Source organism: Haematobia irritans, chromosome 1 (genome assembly GCF_050003625.1).
Source record: "Haematobia irritans isolate KBUSLIRL chromosome 1, ASM5000362v1, whole genome shotgun sequence".
Lineage (NCBI taxonomy): Eukaryota > Metazoa > Arthropoda > Insecta > Diptera > Muscidae > Haematobia > Haematobia irritans.
This window is the reverse complement of record NC_134397.1, coordinates 40389934-40415888: the sequence shown is the minus strand read 5'-3', so window position 1 is coordinate 40415888 and position 25955 is coordinate 40389934. Positions and strand designations below refer to the sequence as shown.

Here is a 25955-nt window from a genome sequence, read left to right as displayed (position 1 = left end):
AAAATATTTATATTTTTTAATAAATTTATTAAAAAATTTTAAATGAATGAAATCAAATTAAACTATGCCAATATACCTAAATATTTATGGGGAAAAAATATTTATGGGAAGTCATTCGTTCCTTATCATTGACATAAAAATAAAATAAAATTAAGGTAAAATAAATTAAATAATAAGTAAAATAATTATATATTAAATTAAAATTTTAAACTAAATAAATACCTTAATATATGAATATTAATATTAATTCAATGAATATTAATATTAATTCAATCAATTAATATAAAAATAAATTAAATGAAGAGAAGTATAGATTTCGGTAAAAAACAACTAATCATCAGATCATATTTGTATGTATAAATCTTTATATACTGACAAATTGTCTATCTTTACAATACACATTTTAATTTAAATTTTGTTTTTATAATATTTAGTATTTAAATATAAATACAAATAAATATAAATCAATCAAGATTTTTTTTCCTCAAAAACCAAATTAAATATCTTAAATCAATTTTTAAAAAACATAATATTTATTTTTTATGCCGGTCGTGATTTATAAAATTAGGGAAAACAGAAAGTAAATTAATGTCTATTTTCTTTCAATTAAAAAAAAGAAACATAGACACACACAAATATATACACACATACAAATACAACCACACCCCTGTTCATGGTGAATTAGTTTATTTGATGAAAACCAGAAACTTAGTGCAAAAATTTTTAAAAGGCTGAAATAGGAATTTTTTTCGAAAAAAAAAATTATTTATAAATAGAATTTCTCTAAACGGAACACGACGCGAATAAGAAAATCAGCAAAAACCAAAATAAATATAAACGAAAATTAAAACCGACAAAATACGTCGACAACAACGAGGAAAGCAGCCAGTAGTAGTGGCAAAAAAAAAAACTACAAAAACAAAAGTGCGGGTATAAAACGCGAAAAACTCGGAAAATTTATATGCCGCACGTAAACCAAAGGCGGACCACGACGGTGTTAATTTAAAAAGAGAACAAAATGCCATGAAAAAAAGTGAAAATGTGAAAAGTCATTAAGGAAATCAATGCGTTATAAGTAAAGAGAGAGTGAGTGAGAGCAAGAGAAAAAATCAACTCGACCAAAATATCTCAAAAAAAAAAAAATAAGTGCAAAAAAATTTAAAAAAATAAGTGCGGCGACCTAATTTAAGAAGAAAAAAAAATAATTGCAAAAATTAACAACAACAACAAAAACGCATTAAAATGCAGTCATCAACATCATCACCTTCCAGCACAAGCTCTACGACTACCACCAAAATCACCAGCCATCACAGTACTAAGCTTATGCAACCCAGCAAAACTAGTGGTGGTCTTAAAACCAAATCCTCTTTGAATAACAATGCTGCTGGCTCAGCGTTACTCAATAATGGAACATCAACATCAGTGGTGGTGGGTCATGATTTGCAGACATCTTTGGAAATTGAGGAAATCTCTAAGAAAATTTCAGAACATGCCGATGCCTTGTATCGTACCTGGAAGAGTCATGGTATAGCACCTACAGAAATTCTCGATATCTATACAGCAGAGGCAGCAGCAGCCACCGGTTCTATAACAGAGGATGTTAAAAGCACTGAGGGTCTACACAAATTGGTCAATTCCTTTGTTATCAAAGATAAGGAGCAGAGAGGTGTTAAAACCCCGAAAACTTCAGCGAAAAGTAATGTGGCCCTAAATAACAAAACGGAAGGAAAACATACAACAACATCACAACAGAGACGATCACGTTCCCCCTCCCCGTCTGCGGTAACATCTGTTAACAGCAATAATGCTCTCAAGGGTGCCATCATTGGAGGATTGGATAAACATGGTGACAGCATAAACATAAAGAAATCATCCAGAGCAGCCTCTTCAAATTCCTCCACACCGAAAATAAATGGAAATTCCCTAAAAACTAGCCATTCGAATAGCACGCCATCCTATCTAGTGAATACAAATAAAACATCTACACCGGTTGGGGGAGACTATAACAAGCCCATGGCCAATAGTATGGCCGGTGCCTCACCGACTACAACAAAATTTAAAAGTAACAAACAGGTGTTATCATCTGTGGGAGCCGAAATAAATGCCAAACATTCATCCAATGCCAAAACTCCAACGCCAAAACCATTGGATTTGAATTTTGAAATAAGTTTGGATTTAAATTTGGATATTCCCTCGTTGACTTTACAACAGACCGAGAATTTACAAAAGATTAAGGAGCTATTGGAAAAGGAAACCAGCCATAGTGGGTCCAGCAAGGCATCATCTGGAGGTGTAACAAAAATTCCCTCGGTTATAATAGAGAAATCCATACCCAATACAACAACAACGGCATCGGCATCGGCAACAACAACAAAACTCAAAGATACCAACAAAATTAAGAAATCTCTTAATAATAGTGAGAATAATAAAAAGTCTGTCACGTTGGGCGCCACTTTGACACTGGACAATAGTGGCACTGCCAAAGAACCTTCACCCAAGGGACAAAAAACCAAAACTCTAGCCTCTAGTGATTCACCTCAACAGCAATCAATTAAAAAAATTGGCAATAAAACAAAAAGTAATTCCCCCCGCAGTAGAAGTCCCAGCCCCAATGTACCATCCACACCACAAAGTCATGACGATGCTGTCGATGCAAATGTTTTGTTACTAAAAAATGCCTTAGATTCTCTAGATAATCATCAGCCACATCAGGGCCAGATAAACAATATCAACCAGACACCGATAGTGACAGTAATTGACAAATCCAATCGAAAATCCGATAAAAATCGAGATACCAACACCACCACCACCGTGACCACAAATAAAAAACGCTCCACCTCTACAGTAAATACGAGCATTGGCAGTAACAGTCCGGGTACCGGAAATAGTATCAGCGGTAATGCTCTACCATTAATTAATGGTGATCTTGGTATAGCCCATCTAGATGCTTTAGATAACGTTGGCATTACATCGGAAAAACTATCGAAATCGAAATCATTATCGAGTGCAAATGGTAAAACAGCTGAATCGTTGTCGCCGCCAGCATTGGTAAAGGTGCCAATAGAAAACGCAGAATCTACAATTGGCAGCAGCACGGGATCTACTGTGAAAAAGTCCATAACAAAATCGTCATCGTCATCTAAAACCACAAAAAGTGTAAAAGAAAAAACCCCCAAAGAATCCAATAAAGCCAAAGAGATTTTGGTTAGTCTTGATACAAATTCCCAAAAATCCTTGGAATCTCTCATTGAGAGCACAGTAAACGAAGTGACAGCGACAGCAGCTGTAAAAACTCCAAATATGGAAGTGGCACGTAGTAATGGTAGCAGTATTCTGACACCTACAAAACTCAAATCCTCTAGGCCCTTGACCAATGGAAGCCAAGAAAAAGCTGGTAATTAATAAGGACGAAAGCTAGGCCGTAAAGCCTAGATTATAGTGTAAAAGAGTTACCTAAAAACAAACAAAACTTTCTCTTCTATTTTCATATGCCTCACAAATGATCTTCTTCGATTCGATTCGATTGCAATTTCAGTCAAAAGTCCATTTTTGACTCGTGGCTCAGTGGCCGAAAGGGTTTTGATGTTTGAAAAATGTCCCGATGTTCGTAATTCATTTTTGAATATTAAACGGCCGGATAAAAATGATGCCCCACCCAAGTCCTTACTCAAGGTAAGTCCCAAAAAGAAAACTGATTTTTTTTAAATATGAAAACTTTTTTTTGGAAAAAATACAAAATTTTCCTCTCAAACTATTTTGTGTTATCTAACCGATATCTTTCGTTTTTTTTTGCCTCATTCATTTCCTTTCATTGGTATTCAAGAGTGAGGGATTTTTCTTCATTTTTTTTTTTTCAATGGTTGCTCTGCTCAAGCATGTGTAGCTAAAATCGATCAAACTGAAAAAAAAAAAAAAAAACAAAACAATAACAACAATAATGGCAATTGTACGTAAAAAACGTATTCTAGCCAAGAAAACAACAAGTTGTTGTAAGGCAATAATAATAATGTGGCTAAAACAAAACGTCAAGAAGAGAATGTCTGTTCATCACAATTGTTTTCGCGTACACGCTTGTTTCTTTGCGTTTTTATTTACACTCGTTGATGGTTGTCAGTTCAGTTCCTTAAATGATCAGAAAATGTGAAAGGCCTTGGATGTGAAAATCATTTGTTTTTTTTCTAATTAATTAAAAATACAATTAATTTTAAATTAAATGTATTGGAAAATACTGAGAGAATGGTTTTTCGTGAACTTTTGAGCGAAGCATCAAATCTCTTAGGTGTAAGCCCCCCCTCATTAAGCTTGAATTGGAAACAATATGGTTTCTAGTGTTGGTAAGGTTGTTTACCACCGCGATGACTTATTGTGAATGATATTGTTCTGTTGTTAAGAAGCAGTGGAAGACGGCATTTGGTTCTCTTAAAATTGAATTCAAAACTTTATTTCTATAGAAAATGTTACTTCTATAGAAAATATTTGCAAAATCTTATTTCTATAGAAAATTTTTCCATAATTATACCCTGCGCCACACTGTGGAACAGGGTATTATAAGTTAGTGCATATGTTTGCAACACCCAGAAGGAGACGAGATAGACACATGGTGTCTTTGACAAAAATGCTTAGGGTGGGCTCCTGAGTCGATATAGCCATGCCCGTAACCAAGGGATTAGGTAGTAATTTAAGCCCAATCGACTTCGAATTTGGCACAAGTATGTGTTTTGGGTCAAAATAGAACCCTATTGATTTTGGAAGAAATCGGTTCAGATTTAGATATAGCTCCCATATATATCTTTCGCCCGATATGCACTTATACGGCCCTAGAAGCCTGAGTATTACCCCAATTTGGTTGAAATTTTGCACTAGGAGTACAATTGGTAGTATAGTCAAATGTGCAAAATTTTATTGAAATCGGTTCAGATTTAGATATAGCTCCCATATATATCTTTCGCCCGATATGGACTAATACGGTCCCAGAAGCCAGAGTTTTACTCCAATTTGGTTGAAATTTTGCACAGGGAGTAGAATTAGTATTGTAGCTATGCGTGTCAAATTTAGTTGAAATCGGTTCAGATTTAGATATAGCTCCCATATATAGCTTTCGCCCGATATGGACTAATACGGTCCCAGAAGCCAGAGTTTTACTCCAATTTGGTTGAAATTTTGCACAGGGAGTAGAATTAGCATTGTAGTTATGCCTGCCAAATTTAGTTGAAATCGGTTCAGATTTAGATATAGCTCTCATATATAATTTTCGCCCGATTTACACTCATATGACCACAGAGGCCAATTTTTAACTCCGATTTAGTTGAAATTTTGCACAGGGAGTAGAATTAGCATTGTTGCTATGCGTGCCAAATTTGGTTGAAATCGGTTCAGATTTAGATATAGCTCCCAAATATAGCTTTCGCCCGATTTACACTCATATGACCACAGAGGCCAATTTTTAACTCCGATTTTGTTGTAATTTTGCACAGGGAGTAGAATTAGCATTGTAGCTATGCGTGCCAAATTTGGTTGGAATCGGTTCAGATTTAGATATAGCTCCCATATATATCTTTCGCCCGATATGCACTAATATGGACCCAGCAGCCAGAGTTTTATACCGATTTGCTTGAAATTTTGTACAAACATAACACTTCGTCGTATAGTCATCTGTGCCAAATTTGATTGAAATCGGTTCAGATTTAGATATAGCTTCCATATATATTTTTCGCCCGATATGGACTTATATGGCCCCAGAAGCCAGAGTTTTGGCCCAATTTGGTTGAAATTTTGCACTAAGAGTACAATTAGTAATATAGTCAATGTGCCAAATTTGATTGAAATCGGTTCTGATTTAGATATAGCTCCCATATATATGTTTTTCTGATTTCGACAAAAATGGTCAAAATACCAATATTTTCCTTGTAAAATCGCCACTTCTTAGTCGAAAAGTTGTAAAAATGACTCTAATTTTCCTAAACTTCTAATACATATATATTGAGTGATAAATCATAAATAAATTTTTGCGAAGTTTCCTTAAAATTGCTTCAGATTTAAATGTTTCCCATATTTTTTTACTAACATTGTGTTCCATCCTAGTGCATTAGCAGACTTAAATTTTGAGTCTATAAATTTTGTAGAAGTCTATCAAATTCTGTCCAGATCGAGTGATACGTAAATGTATGTATTTGGGACAAACCTTTATATATAGCCAACAACACATTTGACGGATGTGATATGGTATCGAAAATTTAGATCTACAGAGTGGTGCAGGGTATAATATAGTCGGCCCCGCCCGACTTTAGACTTTCCTTACTTGTTTTATTTCTATAGTAAATTTTGTCAAGATTTTATTTCTATAGAAAATTTAGTCAAAATTTTATTTCTATAGAAAATGTTGTCAACATTTTATTTCTATAGTAAATTTTTTCAAAATTTTATTTCTATAGAAAATGTTGTCAACATTTTATTTCTATAGAAAATGTTGTTAACATTTTATTTCCATAGAAAATTTTGTCAAAAAATTAAATTTCTATAGAACTTTTTGTCAAAATTTTATTTCTATAGAAAATTTTGTCAAAATTTAATTTCTATATAAAATTGGGCAAAATTTTATTTCTATAGAAAATTTTCCCAAATTTTATTTCTTTAGAAAATTTTGTCAAAATTTTATTACTATAGAAAATTTTGTCAACATTTTATTTCTATAGAAAATTTTGCCAACATTTTATTTCTATAGAAAATGTTGTCAAAATTTTATTTCTATTGAAAATTTTGCCAACATTTTATTTCTATAGAAAATTTTGCCAACATTTTATTTCTATAGAAAAATTTGTCCAAATTTTATTTCTACAGAAATTTTTGCCAACATTTTATTTATATAGAAAATTTTGTCAAAATTTTATTTCTATAGAAAATTTTTACAAAATTTTATTTCTATAGAAAATTTTGTCAGAATTTTATTTCTATATAAAAATTTTCCCAAATTTTATTTCTTTAGAAAATTTTTGTGAAACTTTATTTCTATAGAACATTTTTGTAAAATGTTATTTCTATAGAAAATTTTCACAAAATTTTATTTCTATAGAACATTTTGTCAAAATTTTATTTCTATAGTAAACTTTGTGAACATTTTTTTTTCTATAGTAAATTCTTGTAAAATTTTATTTCTAAGCACAAATTTTTGCAACATGTTATTTCTATAGAAAATGTTGTCAAAATTTTATTTCTATAAAAAATTTTGTCAACATTTTGTATTTAAATTCTTGTAAAATTTTATTTCTAAGCACAAATTTTTGCAAAATTTTATTTCTATAGAAAATGTTATCATAATTTTATTTCTATAGAAAATTTTGTTAAAATTTTATTTCTATAGAAAATTTTGTTTGTATAAAAAATTTTGTAAAAATTTTATTTCTATAAAAAATTTTGTTGAAATTTTATTTCTATAGATAATTTTGTTAAAGTTTTATTTCTATATGAAAGTTTGTCAAAGTTTTATTTCTGTAGAAAATTTTGTTAAAATTTTATTTCTATAGCAAATTTTGTTAAAATTTTATTTGTATAGGAAATTTTGGCAAAATTTTATTTCTATAGAAAACTTTGTCAAAATTTTATTTCTATATAAAAATTGTGCAAAATTTTATTTCTATATAAAAATTTTCCCAAACTTTATTTCTTTAGAAAATTTGTGTGAAACTTTATTTCTAGAGAAAACTTTAGCAAAATTGTATTTCTATAGAAAATTTTTGTAAAATTTTATTTCTATAGAAAATTTTCACAAAATTTTATTTCTATAGAACATTTTGTCAAAATTTTATTTCTATAGTAAACTTTGTCAATAGTTTTTTTCTATAGTAAATTCTTGTAAAATTTTATTTCTAAGCACAAATTTTTGCAACATGTTATTTCTATAGAAAGTTTTGTCAAAATTTTATTTCTATAGAAAATTTTGTCAAAATTTTATTTCTATAGTAAATTCTTGTAAAATTTTATTTCTAAGCACAAATTTTTGCAAAATTTTATTTATTTTATTTAATTTTATTTTTTTTTTTCTATAGAAAAAGTTGTCATAATTTTATTTCTATAGAAAATTTTATCAAAATTTTATTTCTATAAAATACCTCCAGTTTTATATGAGGATTATATCAAAACATGGATCTATATAAACCAAATTTATCATGGATTTAAAAAAACCTTAGCCAAATCGGATGTAAGTTGTGGCTAAAAATTGGGTGATCCGTCTGTAAGGGATCAAGAAAGGATCTATGCTTTATGCTCTCAAAAATAAAATCAGGCGATCTTTGTAGATCGAAAATGCCTTTAGATTTGAAACTTCAGCCTAATCGAATGAAAATTGCTGCGTTTAGCATACTTCCTTATGGTCGTTCCATAATGCGTTGAGTTATCTGTATTCGAATTTGATCTGCCTGCAACCAAAAAAATCTTTGATCAATTTCAGGATTTGTTAAAGATAAATGTTTCAAATATTAATAAAAAGAAAATAGAAAAAGAAATATAATATAAAACATTGCATTCCTTTCATTTAATTGAAGATCTGTTAAATTTATGTATAATTTAATTATGCTATAATGAATTCAATTTAATGTTTAAAATTAATTAAAAACCTGGTGAAAATAAATTTCAATCAATAAAATCCCTTACATATGTCTTAAATGCAAAATTTTGTGAAATTTTGAGCATTTTGGTTCTCGCAGAGAGCACTATAACCTATTCCCAAACATGTGTCATACGTCGCCAACATCAACAAAAATACTACTCGTATACATGTATAGCTATAGAGAAAGACATTTAAATGTAAAAATTAAAATTAATAACAATAGAATTTTGGCAATGATTTGAAAAATTAATTGTTGCAATACCTTTTGTTTGATAGTCACTTTGAATACACAAAACATTAATTATTTTCTCATCAACGGTAATTGTTTTGTATAAGTTAGAAGAGAACGAGAACGAATTTCTTCTCTTTTTCTATCTCTCTCTCCATTGCTCTCTATAAATATATGAAGAAGAACACAATAGCAATTTAACGTAATGAAACTTTTTTATTGAAGGAATATACCGGTAAAATCACCTGTCACATCAATATACAAAATCCCAGAAATTCATCACAATCTCGGAAATAATTTAAGAACAATAGTTCATGTAGTTTGTGTTACATTTTTTTGCTATTAATTAATTAGGCAATCAGAAATAGTTTGTTGGGTTAATAATGTCAGACATCACAGTTGGAGATTTTAATTAATCTATGATGATTGAATTTAACTGCTTTATGAAAAGCGAGATGGGTTGCGGTTAGTCATAGAATTTAGCTAATTTTTTTTCACACATTCGACATCGTTTAAATAGTGAATGAAGGCATGTAGGCTAATTACAATGTGTAGCTAGATGAATGTGAGGAACTGAATAAACTCATCATGAAATTTTCACATCATGGTTATTTTGGGCCATGAATTAAACAACGAATGAGTTTACATGATCAAAAACAGGGTTTTGTTACTGGAAGGCTAGTATTGCCATGCACACAGAAAACAAATTTGTTGTGCCAACCAATTTTTTTGCCAACCGTTTTATTTGGTCCCATCTACCATCAGAATATAACCGACAATATTTGTTAGAGCAACCAATTCTTGTCTGGCACAACAATACATAAATTGTTTGGATAACTAAAATTTAAACACATTAACACTCTAATTGGTAATCCCAACCAATAAAATTTCATTCGTTTGTTAAAACAACTAATTATTTTTTCGGACAACCTTATGAAATTAAGAAACCATCCTTTGAATTAAATTTAATTTATGTTTAATTTTATTACATATTAATATTTTTTGTATTGATTATTGAGCTAATAAAAAATCGTCATCTGTAGAACATTTTTGAACTGGAAAAGAAACTTCACAAAATAGCTAGTTGCGATGTTTGCCCAAGGAGGTCCTCGGCCTATAAGAATTCTTCTAAACTTGTTATCTCCGATTTCATAAATCTTATTGGTGGACAGTTCTCAAAATATTTTGCTTTTAAAGCCTGAAAGAAAAAAATACCTAACGAAATTTTTGCGTTAATATCCAATTTGGCATGATCGTGGTCTGATGGCAAAATTTGTCTAAAAGTACACGCCTTGCATGATTACATATACCATTCGGTTTGAGTCGCAGAAGTAAAGCCAATGTATCAGAAACACCTACAGAGTTTAGAACTGAATGGAAATGTTTCAGTTGCGGTACTTATAATTACCGGATCGATTTTCAGCGTGACTCTGAACTCAGGCATGGATCATGAAATGTTGTCGTTACATCGGAAGTCGTCACATTTGTTGAGATATCCCTAGAGGGAAGAAGGTAAAGAGTGAGGAGTATTAATTTAATTTGATGTTTAAGTTACTTACCACTTAAGAATACAGCTACCCAATTTAAAAATATACAAAAAATCTCTCAGACTTGGCCACTCTGAAAACCGGCGCCTACCAAACGTGGACGGTTTTCTAACTGGACATCTGCCAAATGTGGACAAAAGTTAGACGATCGTTTGTGTCTTCCATTCACTGTATATGTATAACTCACAGCAATCCTTTATGGACAGAATGTTCTCTAAATTGGACTAAACGTCATCAAAATATTGAATTAAAATTTAAATAATTTAAAGTTGATAATTAATTAGGCAAAACACAATATATTTGTTGTTATATATGTATATGTAGTCCATAGTAACCAATTCCCTTTATAACTATCAAATCTGTTAACACAACCAACTTAGTTGTTAAACAGACCTTCAGTTGGGCATGGAAGCATATTGCCAAAAGAAATCAGTTAGCACAACGGTGTGCAATAAATTGAAATGGTTGCTTACTTCAATATATAAATAACGACCAATACTTGGTCGTGTGTACCAACTTTCGGTCACACCGCTATTATATTGGTTATATAAACTATCTAACAAAAGAAATAACTAACCATTATTCCACACAATTAAAAATTGTGAGTCTCCACTATCAAATTGTTGTCGTAATCGAATTCCAACCAATCATTCCTCTGGGTGTGGAATGAATTTTATCACGCAGTAAATAATGAATCCTACTACACTAAAAAAATGACAGATTATACAACCAAAATTTTAGGACATGCAATTTACACAATATTAAGGACGAATTTTCTTCTCAATAAATAAATTTTAATTAAAAGAAAGTTCATAATCTTTCCTCTGAAAAATGTTTTTCTTTAGAATTAGGACATCTATGAAATTTAATACTACATACTACACGCAAAAAATAACTCTTTCCTCCCAAAAGAAATTTTAGACAAACAAATTTCGTTTTCCATTTGCTTTTCGGAAGGAAGTTTATTTGGAAGAAAGTTATATACTTTTTGTAAGAAATATTTATATTTTTTACAGGTTGTAAACACAATTTCTTAAAAACTAACTCAATTTATTTAGAAATAACATTTTCTATAGATATAAAATTTTTTATAAGAACTAAAATTTAGGTAACATTTTCGATAGGAAATAGAAATAACATTTTAGAAATAACATTTTCTATAGATATAAAATTTTGACAAAATTTTCTATAGAAATAAAATTTTGACAAAATTTTCTATAGAAATAAAATTTTGAGAAAAAATAAATAAAATTTTGAAATAAAATTTTGAGAAAAACTTTCTATAGAAATAAAATTTTGATTATTAATTTTGTTCGGCTTGAGGTCATAGAAACAATCGATTATTGATGTGTTCTAATATTTATTTCAAATATTTCGGAAACGAACAGCAGCACACGAACTAAAATACAAAATCCCAGAAGATGGTTAGTGGCACTAACAGAAATATCGGAAATAAATACTAAAACACATCAATAATCGATTGTTTCTATGACCTCAAGCCGAACAAAATTAATAATCAGAATAATCATAAAATAGTTCAACAATACTCAAAAATACGAAATAAAATTTTGAGAAAAATTTCTATAGAAATACAATTTTGAGAAAATGTTCTATAGAAATAAAATGTTGACAACATTTTCTATATGAAATATCATTTTGACAAAATTTTCTATAGAATTAAAATTTTGAAAAAATTTTCGAAAGAAATAAAATTTTGACAAAATTTTCGATAGAAACAGAATTTTGAGAAAATTTTCTATAGAAATAAAATTTTGAGAAAAATGCCTATATAAATAAATTTTGAGAAAACTTTTCTATAGGAAAAAAAATTTGACAAAATTTTCTATAGGATATAAAATTTTGACATTTTCTATAGAAATAACAACATTTTCTACAAAAATAAAATTTTCTATAGAAATAAAATTTTGGCAAGATTTTTCTAGAAATACAATTTTGACAAACGTTTATATAGAAATAAAATTTTGACAAAATTTTCTACAGAAATAAAATTTAGACAGAAAAGTTCGATAGGAAATAAAATTTTGACAAAATTTTCTATAGGAAATAAAATTTTGACAAAAATTTTTATAGAAATAAAATTTTGACAAAATTTTTTATAGAAATAAAATTTTGACAAAATTTTTTATAGAAATAAAATTTTGAGAAAACTTTTCTATAGGAACTAAAATTTTGAAAAATTTTCTATAGGAAATAAAATTTTGACAAAAATGTTAAGAAGAAATAAAATTTTGGTAAAAATTTGCGGCAGGAAATAAAATTTTGACAAAATTTTCTATAGAAATAAAATTTTGACAAAATTATCTATAGGAATAAAATTTTGACAAAATTTTCTATAGAAACAAAATTTTGACAAAATTTTCGATAGGATGTAAAATTTTGACAAAATTTTCGATAGGATGTAAAACTTTGACAACATTTTCTATGGAAATAAAGTTGTGAGAAAATTTTCTATAGAGATAATATTTTGAGAAAATTTTCTTTAGAAATAAAGTTTTGAAAAATATCCTATAGGAAATAAAATTTTGAGAAAACTTTCTATAGAAAAAAATTTTTGAGAAAACTCTATATAAATAAAATTATGAGAAACTTTTCTATAGAAAAACAATATTGACAAAATTTTCTATAGGAAATAAAATTTTGGGAAAATTTTCAATAGAAATAAAATTTTGAGAAAATTTTCTATAGAAATAAAATTTTGAGAAAACTTTCTTTAGAAATAAACATTTGAGAAACTTTTCTATAGAAAAACAATTTTGACAAAATTTTCTATGGAAAATAAAATTTTGACAAAATTTTCTATAGAAACAAAATGTTGACAAAATTTTCTATGGAAAATAAAATTTTGACAAAACTTTCTATGAAAAATAAAATTTCGACAAAATTATTTATGGAAATTAAAATTTTGACAAAATTTTCTATAGAAATAAAATGTTGCCAAAATTTTCTATAGAAATAAAATGTTCACAAAATTTTCTATAGAAATAAAATGTTGACAAAATTTTCTATGGAAAATAAAATTTTGACAAAATTTTCTATAGAAATAAAATTTTGCCAAAATTTTCTATAGAAATAAAATTTTGACAAAATTTTCTATAGAAATAAAATTTTGACAAAATTTTCTATAGAAAAGCAATTTTGACAAAATGTCATATAGAAATAAAATTATGAGAAAATTTTCTATAAAAATAAGATTTTGAGAAACTTTTCTATAGAAAATCAATATTGACAAAATTTTCTATAGGAAATAAAAATTTGGCAACATTTTCTATAGGAAATGAAATTTTGACAACATTTTCTATAGGAAATAAAATATTGACGAAATATTCGATAGCAATAAAAGTTTGATTGGACGGAGAATCGACCACGCACAATACTGTTTGTAAGCTAACACACTATCCACTGGTCTATGTAGCTGTTATTGTCATTAAGAGTCAATTATCGCATCATCGCACAAGTAGGTTAGGTTAGCTTAGGTTAGGTGGCAGCCCGATGTTTCAGGCTCACTTAGACTATTCAGTCCATTGTGATACCACATTGGTGAACTTCTCTCTTATCACTTAGTGCTGCCCGATTCTATGTTAAGCTCAATGATAAGGGACCTCCTTTTTATAGCCGAGTCCGAACGGCGTACCACATTGAAGTGAAACCACTTAGAGAAGCTTTGAAACCCTCAGAAATGTCACCAGCATTACTGAGGTGAGATAATCGACCGCTGAAAAACTTTTTGGTGTTCGGTCGAAGCAGGAATCGAACCCACGACCTTGTGTATGCAAGGCGGGCATGCTAACCATTGCATCACGGTGGCTCCCGTAACAAAACAGTCACAAGTAACGAAAACAGTCGGAAACTTATATTCATATAGCATAGTTTTCGGCGTCCACGAGCCTGATATCAATGCAGGCTGGTTCAATGTCCAAATCATTTAAACTAGAAATTATTACAATATTTATTCGAGCTTATTGGACAGGAAGATTAAGAGAATTGATATTATTAAGTTACTGAAAAGAAAATGCCAGATCTCGCAAGCCTGACTTATATATACTGAAACAGTGTTGGCCACTACACATTTCCATAGTCTTTACACCACTGTGCATCATCTTTTCGTATAACTTACATTAACTTTATTTAACAGAAAGATACATTTAGTTTGTCAACGTGGAGCAATGATTACCATGCTCGCCTTACATATCAAGGGTCGTGTGTTCAATCTCTGCTTCGACAGAACATCAATTATTTTATTATATTCGGCAGATTCTGAAAAGATGTTCGATATTACATATCACCATATTAAATTTTTACTATGAAACTTCAAAATGTGTCTTATTAACGACTTAAAGTCAGAAAATAACAGAGCTTGATATAAACGAAATGGACTTTTGGATCAAAAATATTATTTTTTTAATATTTTTTTATATTGCAAAAACAAAAATTTGGTAACAAAAAACATTTTTTGGTGATAAAAGTTTAAAATTTTCGAAGTAATTCAAAAAACTGTAACAAAAGAAAAAAGTTTTCGGTACACGCCTTCCATATAGTGTATGAAGGCTTCTCTACACAGAAAAAATTTTCACGAACATTTTTCGAATTAAAGTCTTAATTGAGTTTTAAAAAATATTCAATTAAAAATTTTAATTGATTCAAAAAATTTTTTAATTGCAACAAAATTCAATAACAAAAATTAATATTATCAATTAATTTCTTAATTACATCAATTAATTTTTTAATTGACTTTCAATTAATTTTTTAATTGATACTAACATTAGTACGGACGGCACTTATTGATAAGAGAGTAGTTCACCAATTGTAAATGAGCCTGAAATATAGGGCTGCCACTATACCTAACATAACCTTGGACACGAAAAGATGCAGAAGAACGTCCTAAGATAGTTTTTTAACTGTTTCAAACAAAAAAGTCTCCTGATATAGATCAGAAATGTACAAAAATATTATTCTTGCTCTTCTATCATACTATCAGACTAAATACTTTTCAATCACGAAATTAATTGATCTAATTAATTTTTTAATTGAAATGTCTTCAATCACAAAAATCATAGTATCAATTAAAAAATTAATTTAAAGCCAATAAAAAAATTAATTGAAAAGCCAATTTAAAAAAAATAATTGATATTATTAATTTTTATACCCTCCACCATAGGATGGGGGTATATTAACTTTGTCATTCCGTTTGTAACACATCGAAATATTGCTCTAAGACCCCATAAAGTATATATATTCTGGGTCGTGGTGAAATTCTGAGTCGATCTGAGCATGTCCGTCCGTCCGTCTGTTGAAATCACGCTAACTTCCGAGCGAAACAAGCTATCGACTTGAAACTTGGCACAAGTAGTTGTTATTGATGTAGGTCGGATGGTATTGGGCCATATCGGCCTACTTTTACGTATAGCCCCCATATAAACGGACCCCCAAATTTGGCTTGCGATTGCTCTAAGAGAAGCAAATTTCATCCGATCCGGCTGAAATGTGGTACATGGTGTTAGTATATGGTCTCTAACAACCATGCAAAAATTGGTCTATATCGGTCCACTTTTACGTATAGCCCCCATATAAACGGCCCCCAAATTTGGCTTGCGATTGCTCTAAGAGAAGCAAATTTCATCCGATCCGGCTGAAATTTGGTACATGGTGTTAATATATGGTATCTAACAACCGTGAAAAAATTGGTCCATATCGGTCCATAATTACATATAGCCCCCATATAAACCGATCCCCCGATTTGTCTTGCGGAGCCTCTAAGAGAAGCAAATTTCATCCGATCCGGCTGAAATTTGGTACATGGTGTTGGTATATGTTCTCTAATGACCATGCAAAAATTGGTCGAAATCGGTCCATAATTATATATAGCCCCCATATAAACCGATCCCCAGATTTCACCTCCGGAGCCTCTTAGAGGAGAAAAAGTCATCCGATCCGATTGAAATTTGGAACGTGGTGTTAGTATATTGTCTCTAATAACCATGCCAAAATTGGTCCATATCGGTCCATAATAATATATATCCCCCATATAAGGCGATCCCCAGTTTTGATCTCCGGAGCCTCTTAGAGCAGCAAGATTCATCCGATCCGGTTGAAATTTGGTACTTGGTGTTAGTATATGGTCTCTAACAACCATGCAAGAATTGGTCCATATCGGTCCATAATTATATATAGCCCCCATATAAATCGATCCCCAGATTTGTCCTCCGGAGCCGTTTGCAGGAGCTAAATTCATCTGATCCGGCTGAAATTTGGAACATGGTGTTAGAATGTGGTCTCTAACAAACACGCAAGAATTGGTCCATATCGGTCCATAATTATATATAGCCCCCATATAAATCGATCCCCAGATTTGTCCTCCGGAGCCTTTTGCAGGAGCTAAATTCATCTGATCCGGCTGAAATTTGGAACATGGTGTTAGTATAAGGCCGCTTATAACCATGCTATAATTGGTCCATATCGGTCTATAGTTATATATAGCCGATCCCCAATCACACAAAAATTGGTCCATATCGGTTCATAATCATGGTTGCTACTCAAGCCAAAAATAATCTACCAAAATTTTATTTTTATAGAAAACATTGTCAAAATGTTATTTCTATAGAAAATTTTGTCAAAATTTTATTTCTATAGAAAATTTTGTCAAAATTTTATTTCTATAGAAAATTTTTTCCAAATTTTATTTCGATAGAAAATTTTTTCCAAATTTTACTTCCATAGAAAATGTTGTCAAAATTTTATTTTGCCAAATTTTATTTCTATAGAAACTTTAAACTTAATTATATACGTATTTAATCGGCCTTTTTTAGTTTAATATATACCACGTATGGACTATGTGGTATATATTACGGTGTTAGGAAGTTTTAAGATACCTTGCCATCGGCAAGTGTTACCGCAACCCAAGTAATTCGATTGTGGCTGACAGTCTTTCGTAGACGTTTCTACGCAATCCATGGTGGAGGGTACATAAGATTCGGCCTGGCTGAACTTACGGGCGTATATACATGTTGTGATTGCTTTTTGTTTCAATTAAAAATTTAGTTGAATCAATTAAATTTTTAATTGAATTTTTTTTTAACTCCATAAAGGCTTTAATTGCAAAAATTTTTTTCTGTGTTAAGGTGTGTACTATGTTCGGTTTTCAAGTTGAAAATCACTTTATTTTCGCGATTACTTTTCCTGAAATAATCAAAATTATAAATGAAAACAGACATATTCCTGTAAAGTCTTGTCGAAATCTAGAGGAACAAGAAATTGCACATCAATTGAGTTAATTTATCTGCTTTATATTGAACTGTTTTAATAAAGTAACCGCGAAAATTTCAACCCGAAAAGCGAACATAGTACTTACCTTTAGTAGTTTAAATTTCAAACTATTTTTTATTGTATATAAAACAGATTGATGGATCTCCGAATTTTTATGAGGTTTTCTTTCATTGATTTATTTTTCCGGCCACTAAACCCAACATCATATTTACCATAATAAAGTATATGATATGTTATTTGAATATAATATATACATATAAACATTCTCTCAATATTTTTCTTGTTCTTCGAATATTCTTGGTTTTCCTTATTGCCAAATTTCACAAACGATTTCATTGTGTCTAAACATTCAATCAATCTATCATCAACAATATATTCTTTTTACAATTTCCATTGAAATAATTGATTTTGTTTTTGTAAGCGTGCAGCAGTAAACAAGCAATTTATACCATGCAAAAAGAACATTTTGAAATAAAATTTCATTTCATGTTTTTTTTTGTTTTTATTTTTTTTTTTGAAAATGTGTATATAAACAAAATTGTGCGTAATCTGTTTTTTATTTGATATGATTTCAATATTACTATAATAAGAAAATACAAAATAAATTTGAATATTTTCAAAAATATTCAGAAATTCGAATTTTGACAAAACTCGAATAGTAGAATTTTTAAAATTTTGAAATTTCAAAAACAAGACATTTTGTAAAAAATAAAGAATTTCATGTATTTTATTGAAAAAAAAAAAATATAAAAATTTAAAAAAAATGATTTTTATGTATTTAATTTAGTCTACCATAATGTCAATAGAAATGAAATTTTCAAAGGCATCAATTTTTAAAAACATTTGTGAAGAAATAATTTTGTGGAGAAATTTGAAAACAAAAAAATCCCGATCTCTAGCATTTAAAGTTGAGATTTTATTTTCTTGTTTTAAGTCTCCAAGATTTATAATAGCTCATCTCAAGTGCTATAGAATTCCAACAAAAACAAGCAAACTCTCATTATCAGCAAAATCTTTAACACTTGAATTATTTTTTTTGGTATTTTGTTTTTGGGGATTTTTTTGTTATTTTTTTTCTTTTTTGAATAATTGTGGGTATGGATTTTCAAGTTTTTGGTTTTCGGTAAATCTATTTCAATATAGCTAGTAATAAAATACAAACAAAAGTAACAACAACAAGAAAAACATTTTTTTTAAAACCCCCACACAGAGAGTCAGAAGCGTCATCAAAAGATCGACATGGGCCAAGCAACATTTGAGTCGATACCACTCAATATCTCAATATGAGGTGATGGTGGATCATGTGCGAGAACAAATTTTTTTTGTTATAGTAGAACAATGGCCTGTGCATTCGTTTATCTATCTGTCCGTCCGTCCGTTCAAACGTCCATTGATAATGTCCGTCCATCTGTCTGTTTTTGGTATTTTCTCAGTAGGTGAATGAAATATTCAGTCAGGGTCAAGATATAAAACTAAAAATTTATACACCCTAAAAAAATTAACATCATAACAGAATGATGCATTAATTTATTATGCTTCAGTATATTAGGAATTAATAAATTAACAAAAAACAAAAATATGTTAATTATTCATATCACATAAAATCAACAGTATAATAAAAATTATATTGATTTTAATATTATTGCTATTATAGTATAATAAAATTTGCTTTATATAAGAAAAATTTCTACAACAATAAAATTGCAACAAATCTATAATTGATACAACGAAAAAAAGTAAATACTTTTATGTTTTATAAATATTGTCATTCATTTCGAAATAATTAAAAATTGGTAAATATTCGATATTTAATACTATATAAATAATCTTAAATATTACTTGTTTTTAAGATTTTTTTTAAACATATCTATTCTTTATGATCCCTACACTGAAAAAAATATTTACCTGATATTAAAGATTATTAAGATTATGCAACCTCAATTTTAGGATGCGCAATTTACACACTATTAAGGACAAATTTCTTTAAAATAATGAAATGTTAATTAAAAGAAAGTTTATAATCTTTGCTTCAAAAATTTTTTTCATTAAATTTAGGACACACATTTTGAAAATTTGCATCCCTTCGTTAAAGTTGCATGACTTTAAAGTAAGGCAAATTTTCGTTAAAGTAAAGAAACGCATTTTTGATTTAAAGAAATCGTCCTTAAATTAGCTGAAATATTGAATCTTTAAATTTAAGATAAAAACGCTTCAAATATAGGCTAAGACTTATTTTGAGGATTTAGCATGTTTGGTTTAAAGTTATTTTGGAATTAAGAAAATATTTTTTTACTTCGAAATATCCGTCATAATTTGGATTTTTAAACAGGCATTTGTTTGTACGTGAATAGCTTTATTAATATACCTGAAAAATAGAATGAAAATTCAATAAATGAGATGTGTATCCTAATTTTAATTTTATAGATCCTAGATTTAAAGCCAGATAGGTCGCAAAAAAATTCCTTATGTTAAAGAACCCGCACCTTTGGCTTGGAATCCATACCAAAATCCTTAAAGGAAGGTCAAAATCTTTGGATCCAAGTAAACTTTTTTTTTAAATACTTTTGTTTTCATCTAAAACACAATATTTTAAATTAAATTATTCATATTAAATATTAAATTATTCATTTCAAATACACATCCCATAGAACACATGATATTTTTCCTCGTGTATTATCTTCTATTTTTCACAAATTTCTCAAGAGAACCAATGCAATGCCACATCAGGGTTAAGCATATCTGCCCTATATCATCCCTATATCTCACATTCGAATTTATCTATCAAATACGAAAAGAAAACAAGATCGGTTTCTATTTCTAGAAGAAATTTAAAAAAATAAGCAAAATAGAAAATTCTATAAAAAAAAATATATTTCGTACAGCGGAAAACATCACGGTGTCTAGTTCATTTTCAATGTGAATGACAGATGAGGATGATGATAAGTGTCATAGGTCAGTTTCATTAGTAGATTATAAATATAAAGCGCTGTAGTCGAATAGATCGACAGGTCCATGGGCATGTGTACAACCTCAACGAGAGGTGGTATTCCAAATATGAGATAAGTCATGAGAATTTATATTAAATTCTTGTTTATTCTGTTCAAATTTTTCGCAAACAAGAAACTATTTGCAAAGCAAAAATATTTTTATTGTCTTTGCTAAAATGTTAATTAATTAATTGCTATTAAAAAATTGAACGAAACGTTAAGAATGAAATGGTTAATGAAATTAATCATTTAAAATTGTATCATAGGAAAAAATGAAGATATAGGAATAGTTAAAGGAGAATATTCATAAATGAACACAAAAAAAACACAAAAATAATAATGTAATTAAATATTTTCAAATTTGAAAAATGAATTAAATGGAAAAAATAAATTTTGCCAACATTTTATTTCTATAGAAAATTTTGTCAAAATTTTAGTATCTATAGAAAATTTTGTCAAAATTTTATTTCTATAGAATATTTTGTCAACATTTTATTTCTATAGAAAATGTTGTCAAAATTTTATTTCTATAGAAAATTTTATCAAAATTGTATTTCTAGAGAAATTTTTGTCAAAATTTTATTTCTATAGAAAATGTTATTCAAATTTTATTTCTATAGAAATAAAATTATTTCTATAGAAAATTTTGTTCAAATTTTATTTCTATAGAAAATTTTGTTCAAATTTTATTTCTATAAAAAAATTTGTCAAAATTTAATTTCTATAGAAAAATTTGTCAACATTTTTTTCTATAGAAAATTTTGTCAAAATTTTATTTCTATAGAAAATTTTGTCAAAATTTTATTTCTATAGAAAATTTTTCCCAACATTTTATTTCTATAGAAAAATTTGTCAAAATTTTATTTATTTAGAAAGTTTTGTCAAAATTTTATTTCTACAGAAAATTTTGTCAAAATTTTATTTTTATAGCAAATTTTGTCAAAAATTTATTTCTATAGAAAATGTCAAAATTGTATCTCTAAGAAAATTGTACTTTTATAGCAAATTTTGCTAAAATTTTATTTCTAAAGAATATTTTGTTATAACTTTATTTCTATAGAAAATTTTGTCAAATTTGTATTTCTATAGAAAATTTTGTCAAAATTTTATTTGCATACGAAATTTTATCAAAATTGTGTTTCTTTAGAAAATTTTTTCAAAATTTTATTTCTATAGAAAATTTTGTCAAAATCTTATTTCTATAGATTTTGTATTTCTATAGAAAATTTTGTCAAATTTTTATTTCTATAGAAAATTTTGCCAAATTTTATTTCTACAGAAAATTTTGTTAAAATTTTATTTCTACACAAAATTTTGTTAAAATTTTATTTCTATAGACATTTTTTTCAAAATTTTATTTCAGTAGCAATTTTTGTCAAAATTTTATTTATATAGAAAATTTTGTCACATTTTTGTTTCTATAGAAAATTTTGCCAAATTTTATTTCTATAGAAAATTTTGTTAAAACTTTATTTCAATAGCAATTTTCGTCAAAATTTTATTTCTATAGAAAATTTTGTCAAATTTTTATTTCTATAGAAAATTTTGCTAAATTTTATTTCTATAGAAAATTTTTGCAAACTTTTATTTTTATAAGAAATTTTGTCAAAATTTTATTTATAAAGACAATTTGGTGAAAATTTTATTTCATAGACAATTTTGTCAAAATTTTATTTCTATAGAAAATTTTGTCAAAAAAATTTATTTCTATAGGAAATTTTGTCAAAATTTTATTTCTATAGAAAATTTTGTTAAAATTTTATATCTATAGAAAATTTTGTCAAAATTTTATTTCTATAGAAAATTTTGTCAAAATTTTATTTCTATAGAAAATTTTGTCAAAATGTTATTTCTCTATATAGAAAATTGATGATCTACAAAAAAAAATCGGGAATTCTACCAATCAGTAAAAAATCTATCATTTTTGGGCAGAATTCTACCAACTGTAGCAACCGCAATAGAAAATGTTATTCAAATTTTATTTATATAGAAAATTTTGTTCAAATTTTATTTTTATAGAAAATTTTGTTCAAATTTTATTTCTATAAAAATTTTTGTCAAAATTTTATTTCTATAGAAAAATTTGTCAAATTTTTTTTTCTATAGAAAATTTTATTAATATTGAAAGTTTTGTCAAAATTTGATTTCTACAGAAAATTTTGTCAAAATTTTATTTTTATAGCAAATTTTGTAAAAAATTTATTTCTATAGCAAATTTTGCCAAAATTGTATCTCTAAGAAAATTTTGTGAAATTTTTATTTCCATAGAAAAATTTTGGCTAAGTTTGTTTTGTAACCTAACCTAGAAATTTTGTCAAAATTTTATTTCTATAGAAAATTTTGTCAAAATTTTATTTCTATAGGAAATTTTTTCAAAATTTTGTTAAGATTTTATTTCTGTAGGAAATTTTGTTAAAATTTTATTGTCTATAGAAAATTTTGTCAAAACTTTATTATTTTTAGAAAATTTTGTCAAAATTTTATTTTTATAGAATATTTTGTTAAAAAATTTATTTCTATGGAAATTTTTGTCAAAATTTTATTTTTATAGAATATTTTGTCAAAAATTTTATTTCTATAGGAAATTTTGTCAAAATTTTATTTCTATAGGAAATTTTGTCAAAATTTTATTTCTATAGAAAATTTTGTTAAAATTTTATTTCCATAGAAAATTTGGTCAAAATTTTATTTCTATAGAAATTTTTGTCAAAAAAAAATATTTCTATAGAAAATTTTGTTAAAATGTTATTTCTATGGAAAATTTTGTCAAAATGTTATTTCTCTATATAGAAAATTGATAGGCCTCTTAGTTGGAGAGGAAGATTTTGCAAAATCTACAAAAAAAAATCGGGAATTCTACCAATCAGTAAAAAATCTATCATTTTTGGGCAGAATTCTACCAACTGTGGCAACCGTAGGTATAAAGTAATTAAATTCTTTCAAATTCTATTGCTGTATTTGCCATTGTTTATTTTATTATTTTCTCTTTGTCATTGATAAACATTGAACATGTTTTATGTAGGTTCTATCCAAAATAAATTAGCTTGTTTTTAAAACAAAAAAAAAAATCAATGATTCAATCAGAAGCTAACAAAACAAAAATTCAAAATTAAATTGTTTATAATGTTCTTATGGCCAATGATCAAGGTCATCAAAACCAAAACCAAATTCGAATTCGAATTTCACCAAAAGATACCATTAATAATTTATGAAATATTTTTTGGGCGTAGAAAGAAAAACGCATAATTGATTAAAATATTTTTATCGTATTGTCTATAAATAATGTTTTTAATGTATTTTTTTTTGTTTTTATCCCTTTTTGATTTTGGTGCAAGTTCACTAACATTTTTCACAATCCACTCTAATGTTTACATACGCAAATGAGTTCATTATTTTATGTTGAAATGAAATAAACAATTAACAGAACTCTTACACTTAATTTCGCAAGTGAAAATTTCGCAATTATTTTGAAAAAAAAAAAAATAGCAACGAAATTGGTTAATTGGAGGTGTAAGAATTGTTGTGCATTTTCAATAGATTTTTCTAGCGGTTATTCATTTACACACATTTTTGAAATTCCACAAAAATTTGAGAGTCCAACGGTTTAACCAAATACAAAGATTTTTTTGTTCTGAAATTCATAATGAAATGCACATGGGCTAAGAAATATATGGGATTTGAAATATTCGAGATTATTTGTGAAAACTATACACTGAAAAAAATTCTCCTGTAACCATATACCTTATATGCATGGGCTACATGTCTGTCCAGTAGCATATGTGTAAAATTTTTCGTCAAAAATTCGTCAAAAGTCAACTTTTCATAATTATGAAAACCTCCAATCTACTCTTTTCCAAATTTCGAAAAAGTCGAAATGTTATTTTTTCCAGAATTTAATAAAAATCAATAAAATCGAAATGTCTACTTTTTGAGAAATTAGAAATTCTTGGCTTTGAAATTCTTTTATTTTATTGGGGACAGTGGTATGTATGATGAATTTGACTTTAAATTTAAAAAAATGTATACGCACTACATCACCTATCCTCCCAGGCGTATAAGTAATATAAATAAAATATTTCGATTGAATTCGAAAAAAATCATATTTTGAGAAATAAATATTTTTTTGACATCTTTGGGAGGAAAAAGAGGAAGTTCTTTTAAAGTTGTTTTTTTGCTGGGTATTTGTGGAATCTCTGCGATTATATGTTAAAGATATTTTTATTTGAACTTGGCTAATTTGTGAAGGGAGCCACCGTGGTGCAATGGTTAGTATGTCCATCTTGCATACACAAGGTTGTGGGTTCGATTGCTGCTTCGACCGAACACCAAAAAGTTTTTCAGCGGTCGATTATGCTGGTGACATTTCTGAGGGTTTCAAAGCTTCTCTAAGTGGTTTCACTGCAATGTGGAACGCCGTTCGGACTCGGCTATAAAAAGAAGGTCCCTTGTCATTGAGCTTATCATCGAATCGGGCAGCACTCAGTGATAAGAGAGAAGTTCACCAATGTGGTATCACAATGGACTGAATAGTCTAAGTGAGCGTTATACATCGGGCTGCCACCTAACCTAAGCTAACGTAATTTGTGAAAAAGTCGAAAACTCAATAAGTCGTCTTATCAAAATTTTCAAAGTCTTAAATTCGAAAATTCCACATTTCCAAATTGTGAAAAAAGCCGATGTGTGCAAAAATAAACGGTTCCAAATATTGAAAAATTCAATTAAAAAACAATCGATTTTTTATTGTAAAATTCGTAAAAACTACAATTTAATTCCAAACAATTGAATCCCTTTTATACTAGACATAAAGGAAATAAAATATTTTTAAGACCAAGGGTACTTATGATGAACACGAATTAAGAAAACGTATACGCAATAGCTCCACTACGATATAATAGCTACCCTGGCTTATACGTAATTAAAATTAAATATTTAGATTGAAAAAATAAATTTAATTTCAAGGAACGTATTTTAATCGATTTTATGTATTAAATTTTTTATGTATTAAATTATTTGTATAATGCCGTCCTTTTAAAATATCCATAGTCTACATTTTTATTTCCCAAGTAATAAAGTTATGCTTTGAGAAGAAAATGTTTTCGATTGTTGTTGGAAGCAGTGTTGCCAGTATTTTCCTAGGGCTTGTCTCCAAATTGGAACGCGTTCGTCCCCAAAAATCCTCAATTAAAAATAAAATTCTACACAAAAATCCCCAAAAAATGTTCACAAATTAAAAACAAGTAAAGGCTCTGTTGTAGAAAATCTGTAGTAATTCTGGAAATCCTTCACCAAATACTTACTAAAGATTCGAC

At 28.0% G+C, this 25955-nt stretch overlaps 1 protein-coding gene across 2 annotated transcripts in view; it reads left to right on the top strand.

Annotated features, from left to right (window-relative positions):
• LOC142220680 (uncharacterized) overlaps window positions 1-25955 on the top strand; it is a 53105-nt gene that overhangs the window by 10304 nt on the left and 16846 nt on the right. For both annotated transcript variants that reach the window (XM_075289944.1, XM_075289943.1), the window contains exons 2-3: window positions 777-3394; window positions 3536-3672. In XM_075289944.1, coding sequence (XP_075146059.1) covers window positions 1243-3394; window positions 3536-3672 — 2289 coding nt within the window. In that variant the 5' untranslated portion in view covers window positions 777-1242. The remainder of the gene's footprint in view (window positions 1-776; window positions 3395-3535; window positions 3673-25955) is intronic.